We start from the raw sequence: 27,995 nt of genomic DNA on the forward strand, positions 1-27,995 counted from the left end.
GCATTTTGTGGTTTCAGAGGTTTCCAACAAAAACTGAAAGAGAGGAAAAGCCACACAATCCTGTCTGCTTTCTATATGCAAGCTTGAAAATACCATAACAGTTTGGCCACTACACTTTGGGAATGCTACTTTTCACTTGAGTCCCTAAGCCGTTTCTGAAAGAAAAATATTATTTACAGCATATTTTCCCATTTTAAATGCAAGTTCCTTAGAAAGCTAGATTCGGTATCAGAAGCAGGGATGTGCATGTCAAGCCATCAGTATGAGTTCTCTCCAGCTGCCTTGGAAATCATCTATATTGTAACAGACAGGACTAACAGAGTGTTTCAAAACCGGAAAAGTAGCGTTTCCAGAGTTGATCTGCTCAGCGCCCCAGTGACTGCTAAACACAGGCTAAAGTTAACCTCCTATTGTATCCAAACTCATGACTATTCCTAGATATGTCATTAGAAAAAGGTCTGGGAACTTCAAAGCTACAAAGAAATCACAGTTGTAAGCCACTTCCAAAAGACAGTACATAGAACTTTTAAAGCATTTCATTATTTGCCCCTTCTGTACTTCCTTTCCTTATTGGATCTTATTTTGTACACAAATATTTTTATGCTTTCCTCAAAGTGCATTACTGATTTTATGTAACAAGAACAAGACCAGTAGCAGACTTCCAGGCTTAGGGTTATAAAATTAGTAACTCAGTTTTACCATTTTGACATTATTTGTCCACAAAGTAGACATGCACCTGCAAGATGCAGAACTCACAGTTAAGATTGATTCTATTTTACATTAGCATGAACAATTAAAACCTGGTCAGCAGACACACAGGCTAATAAATGAAGGACCATTCAAGTTAGGTACACATTCAAAATTGCTGACATCACAAGCAACCACTGCAGGTCAAACATTCTCTCTGAATAGTGTTAGATGTCAAAGAAACTTTAATTATTAAGTACTTACCAATAACAGCAATTTTTATTTGCAGATAAAAAGTAGTATTCTCTATAAAGTAAAAAAAACACCAAATAATCCAAGTTTTGTTTAGGTAACATTTTAATATGTTTTTATTATGTGAATGATGGAATTCATATCAGAAGAATATTAAAAGCATCTATTAAAAAAATTCAAAGTTCCTAGAAAAATCTAGACTTATACATGATGATAATATAAAAAGAGTTAAATATGACAAACAATTAAACAAATCTTTTTTTTCAAGTCTGATGTTAACTACCAGTATTAAGCAAAAGACACTTCCTCTCCTTTTGTCTTCAATGATCTTCTTCACTACTTAGAAGTCTTGAAAGATTCATTCTTGTTTTTTCAAGTGCCACTGTTTTTGCTCGTCTTGAAGGCCTTGAACTTGACATTGGGACTGACTCTGGAATTTCATCACCACTGAAATGTAAAATATTTTAAAGTAAGGCAAAAGAGACTAAGCAAACTGGAGACTGTATCTTAAACTCAAAACATGGTCCTAGAGAGCAAAATTACTTCTCACGATTTTTATTTTTTGAGAAGAAGAAATAGATTCAAAGTCTAGCACTATCAATAAAATTAACCAAGTGTTAACAGTTGCAAAATAAGCAAAACTCCCAAAAGATTACGTGGTATCAAAGTAAACACACTAAATAGGCACACATGAATGATTGACCCTGGTCACCCTGAAGTCCATGGATTACTTGGTTGATAAAGTGAAAGTTAGGATATTTATTTTAATGCTTAGATCCTACAAGATGATAAAGGAATGCATAGTGTCATTTCTGTAAGCTTATCAACTACAAGTTCAAAGACAAGCAACAAAAATGTGGTAATAGGGAAAGAATTTAGATAAATTATATTCCTCTACAGAACAGTTATTAAAAAAAGTGCTTTGAAGAAGAGTTATAATAGAAGCCAAAAAATCCAACTTTTGTCAGCTAGAATGTATGTTATCTCTACATGCAAGGTATGTTAAAAAAGTTCCAGGCTATTAAGCCACGATAGTAAAATGTGAAGCTGTCAAACCTGCTATCATCTCAAGATTACCAGTTCAAGTAATTTTTTTTTCTTACATATTTATGTGTATTAGAAATAGAGAATATTAAAAATATGTAGGTTTTGGGAAAGAAAAACATTTGAATTACATTTCCTCGCTAGAACAGACATCCTGGTTCTGATGGTGGAAAGAAAAGATATACCTTTCACTACTGCATTTCGCAGTTGTGCGAGTTTTCTTTCTGCTCACAGACCTCTCTCCTGCTGCTGCTCTCCGTTGTCCTAAGGATAAGCAAAAGTCTCTTTTCACATGATACCATTTCTCTTCTTACACTAGTTTTGTATCTTTATCCAGTGTTGGATATTGCATTGAAAAATATAAATATGCAGTCACCACAAATAGAATGTGGTGACAAAATGAAACCAACAAAACAACATAACACCTGTATTTTGCTGTAAATGACTTTGACCAAATTATCTTGAAATCCAGTAGCAGGATGTTGGTTTTTTTTTTTTCTTTAAGTCTCTGTTGTTGGGAGAAGCTAACAGCACAAACACATCCACAAAAGTGATTTTAATCTTTAAACTACTAAAACTCCAAATTCTACAAAGTATGAAGACTGAATGTTTTTTTTAATCTATATGTTCAAGAATAAGTTAGTACGAAATTACTTTATTCAAAACAACTAGTCCTGTAGCCAGAAAAGGCTAGTGCATACCTTTGCCAGCTTTGTTTCTTGTGGATTTCAATTTTGAAGTTGCCTTACTTTTAGTCTCATCAACTGGAGTATGAAGAGCATCTTTACAGTTTTCTGTTAAACAGAATAGCACATGCAGAAGTCACAGATAATCAACCTTTAATTTATCCAGAGTACCAGTATTTTAAGTCTTGGCTGCTATATAAAAAAGCCACACTATTTTAACATCACTTTTCCCTTTAACTAGAAATTAGAAGCTCGAAGGAAGCTTAAAATGTCACTCAGCAATAATCCTGCCCCAGCATAGATCTATCACATGAAAACTATTCCTGACAATTGTTTAGCCCTTTCCATCATGTCATAAATCAAGCAAATGGGGTAGAAGGCCACCTTGGCTGAAAAAGGAACTCCTCAGGGAGCTCAAGAGGAAAAAGCTTCTACGATCCAGGGAAGCAAGGTCAGGCTTTGCTGGAAGGCTACAGAGCTGTAGTTCACATGTGTGAAGACACGAAAGGCCAGAGCTCTGGTAAGAGTTTAAACTGGCCAGTGCTGTGTGAGATAACAAGGGTTTTTTTTGAAGTATGTTGAAAGCAATAGGAGGTCTAAAGAAAACACTGGGCTGGTATGTTTTGAAGATGGTCACCAGACTAACAGGAATTAAGAAAAAGCATATAGTCAAAGCTTTTTTTGCCTTAGTCTTTAATTATACTGATAGACCTTGGGCTGCCCAGACCTCCAGATCAGTTGGGATCTAAAACTGATTTTCATACACATCTTAACAAATCTGTTGCACACCTAATACTAAGCCACACCTCTCCTGAATTACCTTCTTCATTTTGAAGAGTATTTTCAGATAATGTGATGTCAGTTTCCTGTGTCCTTTCACAACCCCCTGTTTCCTCTGTCCTCTCAAAGTGGTCTTTGTCCACATTAGGACCTTTGGTCAAGTTCATCTTGATCTTCTCAATAGCTCTTTGACACAGTTTATCTTTGACTCTCTGGAGATTAGACATTTAATGTGAAATGCTACTTAATTGTACAACCATGTATTTTATCCATTAAATTTACACACTAGTAGAATTAGTTAAATTTACTGTACGAAGGATACAACATGTGACATGAAGATGATCCGTCAAGTCAGAAAAAGAAACACTTTCTCCATCAACATGAGGAACTGAAACCCCAAAATACTTTTATTTAAAAGAAACTTAAAGATCATTTAAGTAACTGGACTTTTTCAGCTGAGTCCTGGAGCATAGCTACCTCTGGATAATATGCCCATAGTGGATCAGCATTCTTTTCAATATTTCTATACACCATAGTCTTCCTCTGTCACAGACCCAAATTTTACTTTATGTTTTCAAGAATTATAAAAATTATCATGTAAAAACTTCCATAACACTCAATTATATCAGCTTAGATTTTTGGAAATTACTCAATTATTTTGAAAGACTGGTTAAAAGAGAAATTCCAGTCACATTGTCATACTAAACAAAAGATACTTCATTTTTAAGCATATCAGTGTATTAGATTGCTAATGGTTAGAAAAGTAAGAACCATGTTATTTTTATACTACCTCTAGAATCTCATTGAGCAGAACAAGAAGATTCTCTGTGGATGAACTACTAAGTTCTAGTGAATTTAAAGCTTTTGCATAAATACGAACATCTGGTGCAGTTGGATCCATCAAGATTTCATTGCATATTTTCATTGCTAAACTATCATGCACTGTTAAGTCCTGTAAAGGAAAGAAATTAAGATATCAGAATTTCACTGGGAACTATTTACAAAAGACAATAACAAGATCACTGTGATTTAAGAAGCTAATAACTAATTATACGGAGTAAACATTTTCCTAAGATGCAGTATTTTGAGCACATACACATACTGGTTTTCCTAAGTGCTTCTCCCAATACAGACAATTAGTCAGGGTGCAAGTTCCTACCAGCATTTTTTAATTGTAAGAAGGAGGGGAAATTGGGGAAGGAGGCAGGCAAAGCTAAAAGATTTCATTACCTGAACAGTTACTAATTTCATCCAGCTTCTGATACTAGGAATTCTCAGAGGTCCACAAAGATAGAAGTTAGTGAAGAGAATCAGTTTTTAATCTCTAGACACAAACATTCTTTTCCTCCAGTTTACTGTACCTGATAGTCCTGAGACTTCTTAGACTGAGGTTTCAGTCCACTTGGTCTGGTCAGGTCCACTAACAGTTCAGAAACATTACTGACATCTATTTCAGCCAAAGGTGAAGTCACAGGAGCATTTAACAGTGTCTGAAGAGTTGGGAGATAAGCTTCTTCAAAGCACTCCTGATTAGACCTGTTTCAATTGAGTCAAACGTTAATAGCATAATGAGACAAAATTAAACCTTAATTCACCTCTAAACTCTCTCTTCTGTGATGAAAGTTCACAGAGCTATTACAATACAACAAAGTGAAGTGGGAGCAACCAGCCCTGGTAGATAGAGCCAGCAGGACCAAGATATCAAGACTGCTTCACAGAACAAATTTCTTTTAAGTGTTAGCACCTGATATTTCAAGTAAGTTTTAATACTTCCTGTCTCTGAACGGTTTGAAAGTTCATCCTTATTACTGAAAACCTAACTTTTCTATATACACATACTCCCTCTTAAGGGACAGAAATACATTTCTCTCAATCTTATATTTAGATTAATCTGTCTCCTGCTCATTCCTCCTTCCAGCTATCATTTTCCTTCGGGGATACTTTTTGTTGTGTAAGAAAGCAAGGAAGCCTGGGAAAAACACACAAGGAAGCCTGGCAAAGAAACACAGTGGTTAACAAGATTTTTGGAAGAAATACTTGTGCTTTCTTTTCTCAGAAGAGTTAATAACTCTTGCCAAGAAAGCCTAAAAATAATGTTGCACTTGATTCTGCAGCAAGTTTTCTAAAAGTGGTGTTCCACAAAACAGGTCAAAACAATTTTAAAAGGTAAGATGTCAAAAGTACAAGGTACTAGTTGGTGAAGTGAAGCCTTTTTTGTTTCTGATACTTATCAACCTCCAGTTTGTACACAACTAACTACAGGAGAAAACTAAATAAATCATTTCAAAAAAGGAGATTGTTTGCTGCTGGATTATTGAGCCAAATGAGCTGACCAAATACCTTTGGAGCATGAAAACTGGGGCAAGAAAGAACAGAAGCAAGAACTCTTCCTTTCAGGAGCTTTAAGACTTTAGATTGGTAAAGCACAACTGAAGTATCATTCAGATTATTTCCTGTAACTTAAAAAAAAGTATGCTAGCATATAGGCAGAACTTTCTCCTCTTAGGCTGCCAGAGAGTTTGCTACTATTTAGAAAACATTTCACTAACAAGAATTGTTCACTGGTCACATGATCCTGTCCCTATTATTAGCATGCTATGCCACTCTACTGACATGACAGAATATTTAGAGAAGTCAGCATATTTTTTTTCCTCAGAGTTAAAATATTTAATTTTTAAAAGCCTCTTGATTATATCTGTGACCAGATGGAGAGGTTAACAGAGCAACAATCAGAACACAAATGGAATTTTAAAGTTTGGTGAGAGATCAGTACCAAAATCAGGTATGAACCTCAGCCAAATCCCATTCATTAACTGAGTTGGTATTTTTTTGTTTGTGACTGGCAACTTTGCAGACAGTTCTGAATTACAGATGTTAATCATAGAATTATAGACTGGTTTGGGTTGGAAGGGACTTTAAAGTTTCAGCTTTAAGGGATCTAGTTCCAACCCTCTTACCATGGGCAGGGATGCAAATAATAGTACTCTTCTGAAAATACGATATTGGTAAATCAAGACACTACACAATTCATCTTAAAATTAACTGCTTGTGATCCAGAATAATATTGTGAGAGAGAAAATTAACTAAATTAACTAAACAGATTCCAAATCAATAAGCCAAAGATTTAGGGCTTTTTTCTACACTGATTATTCCAGATTTTACTTTAAGCACACACCATGTATTTCCTTTCAAGAAAAGGATAGTCTATGAGATGCCTCATTTGCAAATGACTTTAAAATATACAGAATTACTCAGGTGGGCAATCATTAGCACTCATGATAAATAAAATATAAATATATAAAAGGAAATCAACAGGGTCAGAAAAAGACATTCACAGGCAAAAGATTATCAGTGTTAAAAGCTTAAATTAATTTTTTTCTTCTGACAAGAGCAAAAATACATTTGGGGATTTTTCCTCTCCAGACCAACTCCCCTTTATGTGACAAATTATAGGCCACAAGAAATACAATTCAATTTGGTTAGGAAAAATAGATAAGGTAATAAATAATGTGCCTAAAGTAAATCTTAACTATAAGAATAAAAAGCAGATAACTCTGCTAGTTCAGACTGGCCAAAACAACTAGCAGCAACTCAAAAGCAAGTTACTTTTTTTTTTATTTTGAGCAAGTGAAAAGAGGTAAGAATTATTATTAAAGTTCCTATCCTCTTACATAAGCTCTCTACCTCCTGTGTCCACTACCAAAATAACAGGAGATTTTTAATCTGCTGTGAATTTAAACGGGAGTATTCTTTCATTAAAAAAACCTACAAACAACCAGCCTGCTGCTTTGGTATCTGCTTGGCACCAAGTATTTTCTTTTTAAGCATTCTTGCTAGCTACTTTTTAGTGACACTTGAAAGTCTACTTGTACTCAACAGCATAAATAAGTGAAGCACATCTTTTAAAATTCATCTTTTATTCAGTATCTTGAAGAAGTTTCAATTATAGCCTTAGGAAAGAAAAAAGTGGAAGGCCAGAGGGGTAAGAGGAAATTAATGGGAAGTCTTCAGAAAAGTCATAGATTGAGATTATGTACATCCAGAAGTAATACACACAGGAGGCTGAAACCAGAGCTCTACATCTAATTTGCATTTGTGCAACTTCTGCATGTGCAAAATCTAAACTGGTTCCTAAAGGTGCTAGATCAACGTATATTTTCACATAATAATTTCCAAAGGCCATACCTATTTGCATAAGCAAATAAAGGGAAGAAAACACCCAGACAGTGTCTAAGCCGTGTATCATCTTCAGTCACCGGGTTATACCACAACAGAACAAGACGAGAAAGCAGCTTGGCGCTGATCAACCTCCCAGAGAACATCAGTTTGGCTATACCTTCTGCAGCTTCTGTCCTAAGTTCTGGAAACTGAAGAAAACACAGATCATATACACAACATACGAACCACAGCAGTTTTCACTAATAGTTTTATAGTAATAGTCTACGTCCCGTTTTGCCAGTCAACCCTCTACATTTATGTGTTTGTACCTGCACAAAATTCAAAGCTAGCTCAAGAGTAACATTAGTCTATCAGTGCCACAGTTGTAGTCAGTTTTCTAGGACAACTATTTTAACATTAAACCATTAATATCAATTACACATCATGTAATGTTCACATGCAACCTAACAGAATGCAAAAAAAACGTTTTAAAACAAAATTAATGCAAATGTTATAGTGCTTCTTACCTCACTGTCTAAGAAACCAGAAAGAAGCTGCAGGAGGCTGTGAACCGTGGCAGTCTCTTCTTCCTCCTCTACTGTTTTACTTTCTTCCTCACAGTTTTCAGTTCTAATGTGTGCATCTTCACTCTGAGAGTCACTGCCTCTTCCGGCTTTAAACGGCTCAATCCCAAACAGCATTAATTGATCAAAGATTGCCTTTAAAGCACTGAGTTTTACCTTTATATTATCTATTTGTAAAACCTAGGTTTAATAAGGAAAATACATCATCTTACAGTAGACCACCAATGTTAACATCAAGAATACTAAGGTTTTTTCCTTTCATAAGATCAGTTTTCCAAATTAAAACTTCTATAATACTTGGGACAAATTTCAGACTTGAGGAAGGTCTAATACAAGTTTAAACCCGAATTTATAATACAGTCTGGGAAAGAATTTATCAAGTCATCTGTGCAATTTCCATTACATAAAATCAACTAAATTTCTCTCACAGTGAGATTAAATGTTATTGTTCAACTTCTAAATAGACAAACAAACAGAAAGTCTACTTGCCTATAGTAGCTTCATAGTGCTAGGCACTTCAGAAAAAATACATAAGATAATCCCTGCTCTAATACTGTGTAGTTTAATTAAAATAAACAGACGGTAAAGACAGCAGGGAGCCAAACAGTAATAAAAGTCAAACTTGCTCTTGTTACTACATATATTATAGTCAAAATTAACATTCAAATAAAACCATACATAGTGACTTAGCCTAGAGACCCTAGATGTGTTTAGCCCAACACCCTGCTTTTGATAGCAGCCTACTCCAAGAACATGGGTTTTAGTACCTACAGAAATTAATTACTTAAGTCTAAACTCTAAGCTGCTAAAACAACTTAAATCCTCCCTAAGCAAACAAACATTTCTATTGAAACATACTCATAGGCAGATTAAAAACAATAGGATTTGTTAACTTTAGGAACCCAAAGTTCTCCTGTTACAACTGACAGCTCTATCATCTTGTCTGAGCCAAGCAGATGATTTCAACACCTGATGTCAGCTCTTGAGTGTGTACACAAACACTCTTAATAAAGTATGATGGCCATCTACAGTTCTCTCAGAGTCTGAGAAGTTTACAATAGTGTCATCTTTATAATAATTAGCTCAGCATCAGAACATTTACCACAAACGTGGGAAATGTGGGTATTATGGCACCCAACATATTCCATATTCATAGATGTTTGGCCATGCTATTGTTTGCTTGTTCGAATATTGCTTTATTCTCTAACAACTAACTCTTACTTAATCCATACAAAATTCATAATTCAGAAATTAGATCACATACTCAAGACCACAGGTAAGAATTTAACAGAAATGTAAAAACATTCACAGTTACATTTTTAATTTGGTTTCCCAAGAAAGGAAGGCTTACAGAATACAACAGCTCCTCTTCTCTACATTAATAACAAATACGTGACCGATTTAATTCAGATTTGGGAAGAAAAGGTGAGACCTTTTAGATAAAGAATTTCTACAGATTTTCAAGACAACAGGCAACCTTACAAAGGAAAGAAGAGCTACTACCAAGATAGAATATAAGCTTGAATATTATTAGACATAAAAAAATGTACAGGAAACCATGCTCTCCAGATCTTTAAGAAATCAGGAATCACTGGTTCTCAAACAACATAACTAAGTAGAATAGCTTGTTAAAGATAGGAGACTAGCTTTAGCTTAGTCAGACAGGCCATCTCTTTCTATTTCCCATCAGACATTTTACCTGTAACAGCAATGCAAGCTGCTGCCGGGCAAATTCTTTGCTCTGAAGGGCACAGCAACCCAAACACAGAACTGCCATATTTCTCACAGCTGGATGGACATTAGTTATGCCAGGAAGTATCTGGAAACAATAATATCAGATTTTATAGTTTAAATACAGATATTGAAAATATAAAACTGACTACTGAAATGTGTCTACTCTGAAATGAAAAATAATCTAGTTTGATATAGGACTAGAAAGTGGAAACGACTATATTCTCCGCTTATCTAGATATAAACAGAAGCAGGTTGAGTATGCTTTTTGATATCAGCAATAAAATAGTGGCAAAAATCACAAGTGTTTTGCTTTGTGTTCAGGAAATCCTTTTCAAACAAAACTGAGTTGACCACTCATTGTGAAATTAAAAAAAACTAAATACACAACAAAAATACACATTGCTTCAAAAAAAGACATTAGCAGTCTTGCAGAGAAATGACACCGAGTTCCAAGTTGCAAAATACAGATGCCACTTTCATATACTTGGAATAGCTTTGAGAAGACAATGTTAGAACTCCACACAAAAGGAAAGCCAGACTAGATACAGGGTAAACACAACAAGGACATCATTTTATATTTTTGCATTTACTAACAAGTTTAAATAACAACAAAAATATTTCAGATTGTTTAATATGTGAAAACCCAGCAGGAACAAAAACAGGAAAGCAGGATCTTGGAGAAAGAAAAGTGAAATAAACAAGAAATGTGAAAATTAAAGACAGACCTAATTAAAAAAAAAAGTTTCTGGGGGGACAAATCACTAATTAGGTTTTCTAAAAATGCTTCTATACATTTGAAAGAAATCAGTTATGGTTCTCCTACATTGAGACTAATCTAAACTGATGTTGCAATTTTCTTTGCAGTTTGAATTTTAAGAATGCCCATACTGAGTCAAGTGACCTAGACCATTGTCTTGTTACAAAAAAAAGATCAAAATCCAGTTCCTATCAAGTATTACATAAACAGACTAAGCAGATTCTTTCAAGAATTCTTGTCAAGGTCCCAACAATTTGCAGCCGAGACACACCAGCTGGGAGGTTATTCCTATCTACCTAATCATTCTCTAATATTTACTTCTCTTAAACTTTCTAATTGTCCTTTGAAACGTAAGTGTTCAGCATGCACACAATCTGCAACAAGGAATTCCATGGACTATATATTACATTAAGAATCAACTGATTTAATTAGTTCTGAGCTTGCTAGTCTCTAGCTTTATGGGGTGATCAACCAATTGTTATTAACTTTCTGCATAACATTCACATCCTAGGACTTTGCGCCCACTTAGACTCTACCCCCAACTCCTCTCTTCTCTAGATCACAAAGAGGAAATCTACTTAGTAATTCTTCATAGAGAAGCCATCCCATACTTCTTGCTGCCCTTGCCTCAACCACTTCCAATTCAAATATAAACTTTCTAGACAGATGGTAATAATATGCAATTCTTATTCCATGTGGGTGCACCATGTATTCATGCACAGGCATTAGTACCTTTTTCCATTTTGTTGCACACTCAGTAACAGGTAGAAGTCTGTGTTATTTAGGAATGTTAATCTTAAAATGCATGCTGTCCTCAGTGAAAACTAGGAAGTATATCTTGCAATTATAAGAGGTCTATAATGTCACTGCCTTATATTTCAATACAGAAATATTTCTCTCTTCAAAGACGCTAAAAAACAGGAGTCGGGGGGGAGGGGAAACCCCCCCAACATCTTTCCTTGTACATGGAAGGGATGAAAACAAGGTCTATATAGGTTCCAGTCTCCCCTAGATGAAAAGCTTTTGACTTGCTTAAAAAAAAAATTTTAAAAGTTAAAATCCCTTTTCTCTATCAGAGAACTCATAACTTTGGCCAATAGAAAATCCAAGTAAATAAAGTACAAGCAAGGGTAGCAAGAAAATGCCTAAGCACAATATAATTCAGCACTGTCCAACGATGTCAAATATTTATCATATTCCTGTTTTATTTTAGTATTTGTCTGCCACAACCAGTTTTAGCATAGAAGCTGAGAACTCTGAACAGTATATCTGGCCTGCACCTTCAAGACACTAGTTTCTGGGATAGCTTAAAAGCACCAGACACAGCACTGCAAATAGAGCTAAGTGACTGTGAAACAATCACAAACCAACTTGCCAGCACCTAAGGGCCAGTTACAATGTATCCATTTTTATTATAATGTAAACTCTATTTATACCTACATACCAGAGATTCAATTATTTCATTGATGGTTGAATCAATTCCTTTAGAAAGGGACATGATCTTCAGAAGCTCATAACACATCATCAGACACTTCAATAATGTTTCAGGATCACTCTTCAAGCGGGTCAGGGAGAAGAGATAAAAGTTATTAACACAAATGGTGTCTGTGATAAGAAGAATGAGGACATTAATAATTTTTCCCAATCCAAATAAACATTTCCTGTCCACTACATATCTGCTGTGCAAGAATATTAATCAAGAATATTAATCAAGAACTGTCTATAAATTTTTATGAAAAGAGATTGAGGTTCATGTTTTCAGTTAGTTAAGAGTAAAAGCAGTAAAACCAAGACCCATTTAAAATTCTTTAGTTGCTCAAAGCCAAAGAGCAGTTTGCAATCTATTTTTGCTAGAGCTTCTATATGTGCAGAAGGAAAATACTAATACCCTAAATGTTCATTTTTTTATTTTAAAAATTTAGATGATACAAAGCCAAGCTACACTTTCTTAAAACTATGAATAAATGCCAAAACATAACCAGCACTTAGGAACACAGAAAGAGAAAAGAGACCTTCTCCACACGCATTTCTTTAATTTCAGGTTGCTCTGCTTCTTTTATAAGATCATTTTTTGTGTCTTCCAACTCAGTTATTTTCTCTTTTAACACTGATGCTTTATTAAAATCCTGCAGAGTAATGCATTTTTCCAAAGCTTCTTTTGCTTCAAAAAGTTTCACTTTTATTTCAGCCAACTGAAATGAAGTAAGGAAAGAAAATTAATATAATACCATAACCTTCATGGTATTAGCCAACAACACACTATTGACACAAGCTAATAACACACTAACATGTAAAACTTTTTTTAGATAGATATACTTAAATATTTTACTTATTAGGTAAAATCTGCTTACCTTAAGCTCCCGCTTTCTTAATTCAGCAGCATCAACAGGTTGGTCAACTGTAACAATTGGCTCACGAACTTCTGATATAATTTCTGCAATCTGTTGTTACAAAGTGTATTAGTGCCATTAATTTCAGCTCAGACATCATAAGGTAAGCACCTAACTTTTCCAAATTTAATCTGAAAAAGTATGGAACATCTGCACGATTTTCCTTAACAGATCATTCACTGCAAATAAATCTTCCACTTGACAATACAGTCTAACCATTGGAAGTCCAGTATTTGCTACCATTTACCAAGGTAAGCAAGAAAATAAAGACTGCATATGCATGAATAAGTTTAGCAGTTTCCATGCCAACAGTTCACATGCAACATCTCATCTAGATCTGAACACATGCTTTAAAAAGAATTATCAGTAATGACACTAAGGATTTTCATCTGTTACTTCAGTCAAAATACAGCTAAGAACACTATCATTTAAAGGTCTGTAAACCACCATATGTAGTATTAGAAGCCACATAAATAATATAATTTTAAGCCAAATTAACAGAACCAGAAGCAGAACTAGCTGTTTTTCAGTTGGTATGGGAGTTTCTTTAAAGTCAGACCCATTAAGTTAATAAAAAATTAGATGAAATATGAAGAAAACTAATGACTGAGATGGGATAGTCTTAATTTTATCTAGTATCATATCATTTCAGTTTAATTTTAACTTTCTCTCAAGATGTATCCAAATCAACAGAATGTATTGAATCAGTGTATTTCACCAGAATACTAGAAATACAAACATTGACTGTTACTATTACACTATAATGCAAAGATTACCATAGTTCTTTCATCATAATCATTTAACAAACCTATATATTAGCTTTACACACTGTATTGACGTTTTCAGAAGGTCATCGCTTTCCTTAAGCCCAGGGTTCATTTGAAATACTTGAGTAAAACCCAGGGTACATTTTACAGGAGTCAAGTTTAAATAATTATGCTGTATATAAAGACTGTACTATATAGAATACTTATAAAGGATTTTAGTACCCATCTCAGCTAAAAGGAGAGAAATCTGAAACTGCGAAATGTATGTTATCCTAATTTTGAATCTTCTAGTCAAAACTATTTTGATGTAATATGGCAAAGGAATTTGAAACAGCCTGTCAAACTTTCCTAATTGGACAATTACATTTAGAGCACCAGCCAAATACCCTAAAGATCTTTAGAAAACCACAGCAGCTATGCTAAAAAAAAAAAAATAAAGGGGGAGAAGGGAGGCAGAATACAAATGCTTTTTGAAACAAAATAAATTTTAATTCATATTTCTGTTACAAAGCTTTGTAAAGGCTGTTTGATAGATGGTGAAGGCAGAGCCTATAAAATAATGAGCCCTTAGAATTACTTACAATTTGAATCCTTCTGTCATCATCCTTAACAATACTGAGTAATCTTTCTGCAAGCAGAGGTACAAGGGCTGGTGAAGTTGCAGGTAAAATGAGAATCTTTTGTAAAGTAACTAACACATGCTTTCTGCATTAAAGAGAAAAAAAACGTTTGCTTATTCAAGAAAACAGAAGCCCTAAGTTAATATTTCACCCATTTTAAGTTAGTGTGACAAAGATCTTGTAATACGTTATAAAAGAAAAACTTCTCTATAGCTCCATTAACTGCTGAATACATTTTCTTTCTTAGCAATGTTTGTAATTGCCTGATTTTGCCTCATTTCTTCCAACTAGAAAGTGCAGAATTTTTTACTCAGGTGTCACTAATGTCCAATGGCAGGCCATACCATTAGAAAACAGAGTATCAATACCATAGAATTATCTGGCTGGAAACTGAAAAAAAATATGACAAGCTAAACAATCCTGCCAGTCTAGCATTACATACGATGTATCCCAGTGAGGGTTTGAAATTATTGCTGGTTTTGCGCTATCCTAACTGCAGTTTTACATAAAATATCTGTGATGGGATTAAATTCCAAATTTATTTGTGCTTATTACTTCACATCAAAAGGCTGTTCAAATTACAGAAATCACTCAGTTAACAGAGTCCAGTTCAGCCTGGCATCTAAAACATCTGTAACCTTTTAGGCCTCAGCAGACTGGGCTCACAATTGTAAGAAACACACAGGCTACTTACTACAAGTCATCTGCTAAGAAGCAATCCATTTATCTCCTTTAACTTTTATATACAGTATTCCAAATGAAAAATCTTGTAACTTCATAAGATCAAGAATACATTAACAATTTTATTTCTTTTCCCCAAAATATATTGTATCTGCATTAAAACACATGTCGCTATAAAAATAAGCAGACGATATTTAACGCACTTTTAGGAACAATGCCAATAAAAGCAACCTTGCCTTTTTTTTCCTCTATCTAGCACTAGAACTGTATTTTGTCTGTTTGATCAGCTTATTTTTCAACAGACACTCTATGCCTGTCCACAGGCATGAATGAAATAAGCTTAGTAACACAGATTTTATATTTAAGCTTACCTTCCCCCCTCTTCCATGGTATCCATGCAGCTTATTATAAGAATCAATTGCTGCCCTATAAATTCTTTTGTCATCAGGTTTTCAAAACAAGCAAAGTCTTCTTTTTGTTCTTCACTAAGAACAGGCATATTTTGAAGGTAACTGAATGCAAACAGAACAGATACAATTACATTCAGAATCATCATTGGAAAATTTAAAAAAAAAAAGCAAACCACCAAAACAACAAAAACCCTACCTCTTTTCTGGCCTGTATAAACAAGTAATTTACTTTAGTTACAAACCTTAAAAATTAAGGCTTATGTTCTCCTTTTTATAGATTAAGAGTTCCAGAAAGTTATTTATAACAAATAACGGAGTTTAACAATATTGCAACTTAATTGAAAAAAATAATAATTCACTCGTTTCTGATTGCAAAACAGTAAGAAAAAGAAAATGGCAAGTATGCTTGAACATGTGATTTCAGTTGTATCCCTGCATAAAGGCATGATCTTACAAATAAATGTATACATGTACTATTTCTCATATATACAACTAGCATCTTTCTGCATATTTAAGTACTGTCTATTCTTCTACATGTTCAAAAGTGTTATATTGCTTACAAGACAAAACACAAGAAAATCACTGGAGTCTGCAATGAATTTTGAATTCTTTATCTGATTAAGTATGCCATCATAGAACAACAATCTGTTGTCATATACATTCAGCCACATCGCATGGAAAATGTAATCAGTTTGTTCAATTTATTTTTGTAGAGTCGTTCTTTTATCAAAATTTTATCCATACATGAGAGCATGCATGTTCAGAAAATCTGGAGTGAAACGTATTGTGTACAGAATTGAAAAATGAATGTAATGTAATATATAAAATGCAAATACAGATACAAGCTGTGTAAAAGATGCTTATTTTTACCACAGATTTGCAGATGCTTTTTGGCAACAGCTCATTAGATTTAGTAAACTTGAAACATCTCTTTGAACAAAACTTTGCATGTAGCTACTATTCTAGACCATCTGAAATCACAACAATGTAGGCAGCTGTTTCTGGTCATTTAACAGTGTTACCTGTACCAGATAATAGGAAAATATCTAAATGAAACTTAAAATACTGCATTTTTTCCTAAGTATTAAGGACTTGCAGTTTCTTGCTCCTCCCTAACTGACTGTCTCACAGTGCAAATAAAGACCTGGATTGTACAATTGCAAATCTTACCTGAAACAACAGGTGGCACAGGTCATCAATTAATAATTTAACAGTTGATACTACAAACAAGAACCAGTAAACCTAATTAATCTTAACCAGCCTCTTCCTGAAGGGGGAGATAACTAAAGGCATTCTGAGTAACATCAGATGGAAGAAAGAAAACCTTTTTTTGGATAACACATTTTTAATAGACTCATACATTAATAATTTTACACCCACCAGACTGGATCCACACTTCAAAAATCAAGGAAACAGAGACATTTTATTTATTAAGTGTTTATGAAACATGTTAGTACATTCCACATTGAAAAGTAGCCATGATTTGCATGAGTATTACCAGTATACTACACCCACTTCAGTGAGAAAAGAAGATGCGTATTTTCAATTAAAAAAAAAATAAATGTGTTTTTCAGAAAGTCTATTTTATAATAATTCCAGGAAGATTTAATCAACAGTTTACAACTACAATACCTCAGTTATGATTTCTCAGCACTCTCCATGTTCACAAAGATAAATTATTACCAAATTCCATGTTAAAACTAAACAAAAAAAAAAATTACCTTTCCTCACTCTGGCAAAAAGATTGACTTAACAGAATATTCACTATATAAATTCTGTATTCAGCTCATTTAGCAGCTCTGTCACTGCCTTCAAACAAATTTTTGGGAAGCATGCCTGCATGAGCAGGGGAAAGAAAGGGATGAACTTTCTGTTTCAAAAACACTTCTCTTGGGGACAGCAGCCAAAGTTCACTTCATTTTCACAATTTACAGCAATGAAAAAAGTGTCAGGTTCTGCAAGCTCAAAAAAAACTCTCCCTGCAAGCTCTCTGCAATCACACAGAGACCTAAATATAAACAAATAGGGACAGGACAGCTACATATTACAGAATAATTATTCTAGTACCTTAAATGGCAAAGAATGATCTAGCAGTCCATCTTGCTGGTAATACATAAGAAAGGATATTGCAAAAACTGTTTTCAAGATACAAATTTCTTTTTTAGTTTTTAAATAAATACTCTCAAAAATCTTAAAAAAAATTTTAAAAACCCAAAAAGCACTTTTGAAGCACAGCTTTAGCTTTGGAGCAAAAATGAATAGTTGAATAAAATAATTATTCTCTACTTTAAAAGCAAAAATAATGTATTTTAGTGGTAAGAGATTTCTTTTTAAATTCAATATACCTTAGTAAATAATCTGCATATATAGCTGGTTCTGGCAATATCTGTTCTAGTAAGTCTTCCCCTTCTTCATCTTTTGATTTTAGATATTCACAAAGACACCTCCAATATAAAACATTCTCAGCTGTTAAGTCTTCCAGTGGAATCAGTTTTCTAAAAGAAACCAAATAAATAAATACAAAAAGATAAATAAAATAAGATCAAATAAAACAAACACAGACATAGATTATTTCTGTAAAAGTCTGGAAAACTGAAGTGCATTAATCTGCAGAAACACAAAAACTGCATTATTTTTCAGCTTCTGTTTATGAATTTCTTCTGTACTTAATACAAGACCTTCACACAATATTCAAGTAATAATCATAGTATGTCAAATGCATAAAGTAACAGAACTGCTTCTCAGCATCTCTGTAAGCTCATCTTCAGTTTACCAGACCCTCACTCATTTTTGTAATCCTAGTCTTTTCCACACTAAGCATAGCATAGTCTTTGTTTTCAGAAGCAGAACATCAAATTGTGCATTAATTCTTAACTCAAAACAGAAACAACAGAGTATCACTGTCAGTGGCACTTTTCAATCCCTTGAACCCCATTTTACTTGCAAAGTAGCAATAACAATTTTGGTTTTCTTTTAGGTCCCTTACACAATATAAAAAGAAAATAAACAAAACAGCAACATGCAGATGAAAACTGATAATTTGATGGCTTTCCACTAATCTGACAAATCTTTATTTAAAAGTAAATGTAACAAACAGAAATCGTAGACTTCAAAATTCTAGGCATTTATCATACCATACTGTACTGATTTATCATATCATACTGTACCACTCATTTTCCAGAAATTAAACCTCTTTACAAGCTGAATATTTTCACTCTCTTCTTAAGTGAAACACTCATTAGTCTAACAGACATACTTAAAAGAAAAAAATAAATCTCAGTTAACCCACTCTTTCAGAACCAAAACTTTATTTTGTGCAGCATCTAAGTTAGACTGACCAGTCCATAACTATATAAATTTTTCCTTTAAACGTCTTAAGATACTGGCACATTTCCAAAGGCCATAAGGAAGTTCTTTCAACTTAATTGATGCTTTTTTAAAACCACACAGGCCCACATCTGTAGCTTTGGAGCACAATGCATGTATCATCTACTTACTGATTTCAAAATACCCATCATAAACTACCACTAGAATACAAGACACTTCAAATGCTGTCATCACACATTTTCCCCCAAAACACAGAATAAGATTTTGTTACTACTTTTTAATCTGTGACAATCTGTCATGTAAGCTTATCATCCAAGATTAGAGACTCCTGCTACTGTTAATAGTCACTACTCTAGTTGCCCCAACTGGGGCTGTTTCTTCTCACACCTTTTCATATTCATGAGCAATTTCCTACAAGTTCTAATTTCCTGTTTTCTTCCCCAATTCATTTTTACTTTATGGATCTTAATATTCATCATGTCTTCTTCCTAGCTTAGGAACTCGGTCAAATTCCTTTCCTGTCTTAATGTTTGGTAGAAGCCCCTAAGATACCAACTTTTGTTAAGCTCTGTTAGTAAGAGTAAAGTACCTCCTAAAGAAGGCTGCAACATGAATCAAATAATCCCATTCTGGTTGCTTTTCCAGTTCATGGATAACTGAACCAATCCCAAATTGTGCTGCCTCTAGCTCATAAAAAAAGGATAGAGGGAAACCAAAGAATACTAGAAAAATTGTGATAAAGACCAGAAGCACTACTGAGAGGGAAGAGGAATGGGAGAGCAGGAGCTTTTTTGTACCACAGGTTAAAATAATGGGAAAATTTTAGTTAAACTAGAGCATCGCCTTTATTGTAAACTGTACAGAAAGTACAGGAAATAAATGAAATTAGACTATAAGTTATTACTCATAGAAAAGCTTGTTCAGTTTATTACTTTACTGCCTCCTCTTAAACTGCAAAAGTGTGATTTTGAGGGGTGTTCAGGAAACGAGGAGTCAAAAGACACTTTTCATTTTTTCCCATAGTTTATCTGGCACAATCATTTTCAGCTGATGAACACATCTTTTAAAAAAGAAAAGCACATATCCTAAACATTTAAGTTCACAAACATCAGGGAGACATTATGGCTTACACCACAATATCACGTCTTCTATCACAGGTAATAGTTACCCTGCTCCCATTTTGGTATAATCTTTAATGATATAAAATACTAATCTTTTGGAAATGAAAAGTGATCTGCATACCTGCTGTCAAGGCTTTTACAGTTCTGAACAGAGTCATGAAGTGGAGACAATGAAAACATAGCATTTAGTACAGAGATGGCCACTTCTGGGCAGTCTTCCACATCCAGTCGATGAAGCAATTCTATAACATCCCCTTCCGTGAATCTTAACCAGGCTTGAAGCAGCTTCTTCTTCATTACCTCCTTAACAGCATCTAATAATAGAGGAATTTGAACAATTTAAAATATTACAGGTCAAAAAATACCAAATTTTCAACATCCTTTCACAAATTTTCCCAACGTTAAACAAGAACTAGATGGAACACTACTACATTTTTGAGGCAACATATTTTCCCCCTCCCACAGAGAACAAAAACCCCCCTACAAAAAATTGTTACAGTCAAAGACAGCAGCTCAACCCTGAAAATCTACAAACCATGAACTCTTGCAAGACAAGGAAATATTCCGAGGAAGCATTGTTATATACTTGCTTTGTTTCAGACATTTAGGTATTGACCACTTTTGGAGACAGGATACTACTGTAAAGACCTTTAGTCTTGATCGCCTCACAGAATTCTTGTGTTAATTCAGTTATTCAACTGGATTATGAAATTTATATAATGATACTTTAAGCCCCTCTTCCCCATTGCCACAATGAACAAACAGTTTCTGGATCAGCAGAGTACTATTTAATCAAGAAAAAAAGTATTTATGAGACCATCTGGCACACATACATCATTAATACATACACACAGATTTAAGTAAGGAAGTAGAAAGGCTAAGGTCTTTCTGGTGGAAGTAAAAGCATAATAACTAGCAACTGACACAAGAACGCTCCTTTTAGAAAACAACATTCAATGTAAGGAAAACAAAGTCCACACACTGTGACAACTTTCATCTTTTATCTTATGTAACTTACAGTAAAAACAGCACAAAACACTTAAATATAGTTAAGAGTTCAAGACGAAAAATGCCTATAAAGAATGAGAAGTCCGAAGAATAAGTAAACTCTTGAAGAAGGTGAAAAGCATGAACTAATAGAATGTAGTAGAATGAAAAAGAATGAGAGTGGAGAATTGACGGCTGAATGCATCCTGAACTAAGCAGAATACGTATTTTGTCTTCTAGGTCTTGTTTAACTACAAGCCCTTGTTCTGCAGTAGATAAGGAGAAACATCCAAAATTTCCACCTAGGAGCCTTGTATCAGTAGGTCGTTCTCTTGCTAGCTTGGGAGTTACTCAGATAAGCAAATTCAATAAAATTATACATTATCAAGGTTATAGAATTTGAAAAACAGATCATAATGAGGGAATACTAGCCAATGTCAATGCAGCTGATTTGCAATATAAACTTCTTCCACCTGGCAAAGAGCATTTGATATCAACAATATCAGTGAGGCTATGTATATACCCCAATAGATGTTTTCCTGTGTGATCCTAGTGCCAATAAAAAGAGCCAGTCCTCAATAGTTGGGATGAAGAATCATCCTAAAGAAGAGATATAGACACCACATCCATAGTAGAACGTATCTACTCTGGATCATAAAGGAAGGCAATTCTTTCATGTTGAACACCTCTACTTCACTGAAGTACAGGCCATGTAGAAAGGCTGTTCCTTCTCAGTGATGGAATACAAAAATCCTTGTTCCTGACAAATGAAGGATCACAGGAAATAGTAGTGGAGGTAGTTTTTGAAAGATAACTAAAACAAACACATTCACCTTAAGATGACAGAATTATCTGTGAAGACCAAGTATTACTGCAGGATGAGAGAGAAGGCAGCCAACAAAGAAGTGGCCTGTTAGGTCAAACAGTATACTGTTAATACTAATTCAGAATATGGGTGCTGGACTACAAAAACAAAACCTGACAAACTTCATTAGACTACTAAAGAACAATTCCGAGTGGGTGGCATAAAATGTTAATTAAAATATACAGAAAGAAGACTTATTTTTAAGTATAGCTCTATACAGTGTAAGAAAGCTCTGAGCTGATCCTCTTCCTTCACTGTCAAGAACATATTAACATGATCTCCAACTGGCCAAAAAGAAAGGTAGACCAAAAAATTACACATGCTTATACAACACACTTTTAAGAGCTCCAGTTACCAATGAACACAGTACTTTTGACTTGTTCTCAAAGAGAATACCCATGTAAGTCATATTTCTCACAGTTCACGAACAGCACACCACTAAGCAAGAGAAATTCTTGGAGTAAAATTCAACAGGGCTTTGTATAGACTTCCCAAAACCAGTATGTGGATAACACAGTAACAGTTAGTAAAACTGGCAGCTTTTATTGTGAAATTTGTGTGTATATTGATATCATTAAAAAAAAGCAATGTTCTATGTAGGAAGGCCAAAATTTTCTCACTCACATGCATGTGACCTTTTGATCTTTTAGCAACTCCACCACACACAATTATAGGTACATTCTGAATGGCTCCTTAGATAAAAAATATACAACACAGAAGACATCAAAAAGCATAAAGCTGCTTTGTTATTAAATTAATAAGGGCCAGTCAGAATTTAATTAAAAATCAAGCTAATTAAAAACTAATGAGCTGAAAAGATTTCTCTCTGAAAGTACATATGAAACATTTTAAAACAATTATCAAATGGATATTGTTTACATTTCAATTCTTTAATATATTTGTTAGCTACACAAATATCTGTAATGAAAAATGTTTCAAAATACAAGGAATCAAATTTTTCCTACTTCTGTGTTTAATTACTTTTTTTTTTCATTTTAATTTGGTCCTATTTTAGAGCCTAATATCTCAAGCTTTTTGAAAGTGCAATACTTTTCTGGTTTGTACAATACAAGGGGACAGGAAAACCAAAGCACCAAGTAGAATTTCTTGTGCTTAAACATTTCCTGGTACCTTGTAACTTCCTTTGAGCTCATTATTATTGCCATTGTAGCATCCACATAGATCACCCCCAAAACATTAGGAAGTGTTCTCTACAACATTTGTATTAAGATCTTGAGAAAGATGCTGTCTTACCAGATCTGTCATTAAGTCCTTGTTGCAACAATTTCACTCTCTGTGCTATTGACAGAGCTCTCATGTGAACTTTTTCAGCCAAAACCTTAAACAGAATTAAGAGATTAAAATATATTTCTACAAATGATAACAACTGAATTAACTATCTGTGGTTTTAAATTATCAGTTTTATCCATCCACAGAAATCATAAGGCAACAAAAGCCCTTAATATCTATACCATCAGCTTTCTACCACTACCTTAACAAGCAGATTCTTATGGGGGGGAAGAAAATGTAAAATACAATAAAGAATAAATTTTCTTAAATAGCTTAGAAGCTGGGCAGCTGTGCTTGAATGCATATACCTAAATATGAAAATTATTCTCTTTTTAAAGCTCCAAGAGCAAGGAAATGACTGAAGTCTGTATTTCTCTTAAAGCCTATTAACAAAGAGATTCAGTTAAAAAACAGAATTTACATCAAGAAATAATGGCAGAGGGTTCTGTGTGGAAAGAATAGAACATTTTGTTTTAAGATCTTGCCTAAGATGCCTGCACAAGAAATATACCTGGTAGCACACTTTCTTGCCCTTACCCCTATACATTAACAGAAGTAACAGTTAATTCTGCTCAAAATTGGAGTACCAAAACCCCACAATTTCTTTACATGAATACTGCTGTGATCCTAACTTGACTTAATTATCTATTATGTATTAGCAGAGAAGAAAAATTGCTTCACAAACATCACAGAATGCGTACACAGAAAACAGATTGTATACATAATGTATATACTTCTCCTCTCTGATCCTGAAAAGCAGAATTCTATCACACATGCCATTTCTATCAGGCAAGTTCTGCAGGCAAGTTCAGGAGTTTTAACTTGAGAACTTGTATTCAAATCACTCCCTCTCAAACTTACGGTAAGTGAAAAAAAATTCTTTGACCATTTTTAGTGTTTAACCAGTGAAATACAATAAAACATTTAAAGCTTTTTCCTTAAGTCAGTCTTTGAAATTAATATTAAAGTGATCCAATTTACCTCATATGCCAGCTTCCTGACAGCTTCCTTTACATCCATAGTGCGGCCCACAATTTTTGGCAAAGTCCTTGCTGATGGAGCAATACATGACAATACTGCACGCCTCACTTCTGAATTTGAATCATTTTCAAGCAATGTATTGTAAACTGAAAGTAAAATAGTCATAATAACGTTTTCAGAAGTGTTTGAAATATTATAAAAAAAAAGGAAATACTAAAAGAAAAAACCTCGGCAACTATTAAAACCCCTCACCTACCCCTGCATAGCTCATACAAATTAGGGAACAGTCACAACCCAAAGATTTTATGGCAAGTACACACTGAGCTATGATTTCAAAAGAAATTCAACTACAAAAATATCTGCAATCATAAGCAGGATCTTCGGTTAACTCTGAAAATTACTACTCTAGATCCCACCTTTAAATAACCACTGTCATTTACTGGACAAAAAAAAAAATGCTTCCAAACGTTGGCTCCTTAAGACCTCTATTCGGTGGCTTTAGACCCTCATTACTTTTGAGGTGGATCCTCAAATTATCCTATAATTGGAAAACTACAATCTCCATTAAGCTTACCAAAACTCAGATAGCAAATTTCTCACATAACGCTTTTTGTAACATTCTTGACCCTACTTCAAAATTAAAAGCAACAACAAAAAGAATTTAATAAGAGAATACTTGAATTCATCTTACTCCGTGACACTATGGTTGACTATGAAATTTATCTGCCCCCTAAATAAGCAACGTATAAACAATTAGAAAATACAACTTCAGAGAAGGTATCTTCACAACAACAAAAAAACCAAACAGCTAACTAAGTCTCTTCACAAAAGGCAGTATGTAAAGTTTAATCACAGGGCAATTTACACAACAGTTGTGCTGCTATAAACCTACAGTGCCGTTTGCCTCGAGGCAATGGAAGTAAAGGCTTAGTCAAGTCATACCATACACAAAGAAACACAATCGGCACAAAAACAGCATCAAGAAGCCTGGGTGCCAGAGGTGCTGATCTCCTAAAGGAACTGATCGGTGAACAAGACGAGTCGAAAAAAACAAAAAAAGTCCAGAAAAACCATAGGTCAACAACCAGTTTGCGTCTCATGGGGCTGCCAGCCACAATTTGAGACAAAATTATTTTTTCTATTATCATCTCTACTCCCCTAAGTGGTTTTATACAAATTCAATTCAATTATTAGCACAAAACGGTTCTTAGAGGGTGAGAATGTATCTTTTCTCCTTCGCAGCTTGCAACACACCACACCATTATTCTCACCATCCTTCATCTACATTAGTTCACAGAGCAGCCGTAGCCCAGTTCAGATTTGCCTTTTAATCCCCAGTGGGTCTCTCCTTCAAGCAGTTCTTTCTCCCTTGAAAAGCACAACTCTTGAATCTACAGTTTCCTCTAGCAAAGAGCTCCACAGTTTAGAAATTAATACAAGAATACTCCCCAGGATTTGTTTACTCACTGCTTAAAAAGAGTTTAAAATATTTTAAAGTAATGTAGACCAAAAAAATTTTGTTCTTAAACAAAAGAAAAAATATTACTTACTATTAACAACAGGACAGTTTTCATCCTTAGGATCTTGAAGTCTCGACAGAGCCAAGACAGCTTGAATTCTCACATTCGAAAATTTATCTTTAAGTCTAATCAGCATAGCTTCATTAATTTTATCAAACAAATCATCATCAATCTGGGCATTTTCTGGCATATTTCCCAAAATCTTACTAACAAGCTGGCATGTTCGAAATCTAACTGCATGGCTGTTTGCACTGTGGGACTTAGGGAAAGAAAAAAAATATTTTGTAATCACACTTTTCTCATTTCCAACACGAGGCTATTAATACGCACATGTAAGTAGTTAATATTCTATACAGCACATGAAATATGCACTTGTGTATTTCAAAGGCTTTTCCTATTTCAGTTTCTTTTTAATAAAATTTAAGTCACAAAACTGGAAAACAATTATGGCCCATCACATAGATCAGTTGCACTTTACATAATTAATAATGACTTCACAAAGGAACATGCTTACCACACAACTGTAAGACTACAACACATTACCTAACATACCCGTCTCCATAAAACATTAAAAAAAATATATTGGCAATGATGACTAGTGATCTTGGCCTGATTAATATTTTTATCCATGTCAAAACACTAGTTTAAGCAAATGTAATTGTACTTGTGATTTCATGCTGCTGGAACTGTTGATCTTCTTTCCATAACACTTGCAATAAGCAGAAAGGAATAATACATATGAGACCTGTATGAATAATCTTTTAATATTTTTACTTATCAAAAAACAGTATAAATTAATTTCCAGAACACTTCTAGTTTCATGCTTATAAATATGTCTACAGTAAAGCCTATCATGAACGTCTTACAACATAAGAAAACACTTCATGTTTTCTCATGGGCCTAACTTTTGACATCCAGTTGTCAGGTTACTCGTGGGGAGTGAAGAAGAGAAAGGGGTGTTACAAACCACTAGCTTTGCCTTGCTTTCACTTTTTAAGTTCTAGTTTGTAAAGTGGCAGCAAGTTTTCCCCCTGCATGAAGTTTACGTTTGTTATGTTGAAGATTTAATAATGTGTTACTGTACCTCAAGTAGAAAGTTAAACACATAATTCAGAAGCAAATTATCTTGTTCTCCTTCCTCATGACCATCCTCTTTCTCCATTTCATAAAATGAAGTAACAAATTTAGCCACAAAATTGACCACTTGCTCCACTGCTGGTTCCCGTCTGTAGATTATCATAGCATACTTAAGGAAATGAATGAACTTTTCATGAAAATCTTCCTTATCTTCTAACTGAAAACGTAAAAATCACACCATAACAAAAGGTGAGTACGTGGTTAATCTTTCAAAAGCAGTAACACAGAAAAATAAAATAAATTAATCTATAATTGACAGCTGCCGTTTAACATTTTCAAAGCGCTAAAACTCAGCAGGTAGGGCACACCCCCTGTTGTGCCCTCTTCACTTAGTCTTTTGCTTTAATGCCACATCAGATACATGCCTTGGCCGCTGGACTTCATTCTGGAGTTTCACATTTACCTGCTAGCAGGTTTCAGAAAGGCAATCGACACCCTCCTCCATTATTGTTCTGCGTCACAGCTACCTCTGGGGTATCCAAAAAACACCATTACGACCTGCCGTGGACTGTTCTCACACCCATGCTTGCAGAAAAAAACCGTGTACGATAGTTTAGCGTGTGGCTTGGTTTGTGGGTTTTAAGCTGTAGGGCTATTAGCGTATCGGCCACAATGCTCGTTTTAGGAGAAGCAAGGCCGAAGAAGGCCCCCGCCCTCCGAAGGAAAGGACGAGCAGTTGCTGAGGGGCCTCCCTCTCCCCTCAGCCCGGCCGGTCACCGCACCTCCCAGCCACCGGCACGCCCCAAGGGCAGGCGTACCTGACTATAGGTGCTCTTCAACGCCACAGCAAGCTTGGCGAGGTTCTGGTGAGGCTTCTGGGCCAGCTGAAAGGCTTCTTTGATTTGCAGGAACTTTTTTGCTCCCATGGCTGCAAAGAAAAGGGACCGTCACGTAACGCGTTCCCTGCTCCGGTAGCGCAGAGTCGCCCCTGGAAAGGCGGAGAGATGCTGTTCCCAGACGGGGCCCTGCTGCGTTCCTAGACCGGGGCTCCTGCCCAGCCCAGCCCGGCCCGGCCGCCCCAGCCCGGCCCCGCTCCCCGCCGCGCGCGCCGCCAACGGCCGCGGAGCTCGCGCCTCCAGCTTCAAACTCGGCGCGAGAACCCTTCTCGGTCTCGCGAGAAGCCGGGTGGGCGGGGGAAGGGAGAGAGGGAGGGAGGGCGCTGGGGGCGCGTGCTCGCCCCCGCGCGCGGGGGGCGGGGCCATGGCGGCAGGGCGGGC

General features: G+C 35.1%; 2 protein-coding genes across 2 annotated transcripts in view; one reads left to right on the forward strand and one right to left on the reverse strand.

The window, feature by feature from the left end:
• Positions 1–27,995, forward strand: part of LCORL (ligand dependent nuclear receptor corepressor like) — a 120,234-nt gene that overhangs the window by 75,436 nt on the left and 16,803 nt on the right. The window lies entirely within an intron of this gene.
• NCAPG (non-SMC condensin I complex subunit G) lies at positions 1,105–27,732 on the reverse strand. Its single transcript, XM_051619998.1, has 21 exons — positions 27,537–27,732; positions 26,726–26,935; positions 25,672–25,900; positions 24,122–24,267; positions 23,105–23,189; positions 20,120–20,312; positions 17,896–18,045; positions 15,512–15,652; positions 14,421–14,544; positions 13,034–13,123; positions 12,695–12,874; positions 12,127–12,237; positions 9,891–10,010; positions 8,135–8,371; positions 7,635–7,816; positions 4,811–4,985; positions 4,240–4,401; positions 3,490–3,661; positions 2,685–2,777; positions 2,169–2,247; positions 1,105–1,386 (listed from the first exon to the last, which is right to left on the reverse strand). Exons 1-21 carry the CDS (start codon positions 27,642–27,644, stop codon positions 1,260–1,262), a joined length of 3,114 nt encoding a protein of 1,037 aa, XP_051475958.1. The 5' UTR covers positions 27,645–27,732; the 3' UTR covers positions 1,105–1,259.

Source organism: Apus apus, chromosome 4 (assembly GCF_020740795.1).
Source record: "Apus apus isolate bApuApu2 chromosome 4, bApuApu2.pri.cur, whole genome shotgun sequence".
Classification (NCBI taxonomy): domain Eukaryota; kingdom Metazoa; phylum Chordata; class Aves; order Apodiformes; family Apodidae; genus Apus; species Apus apus.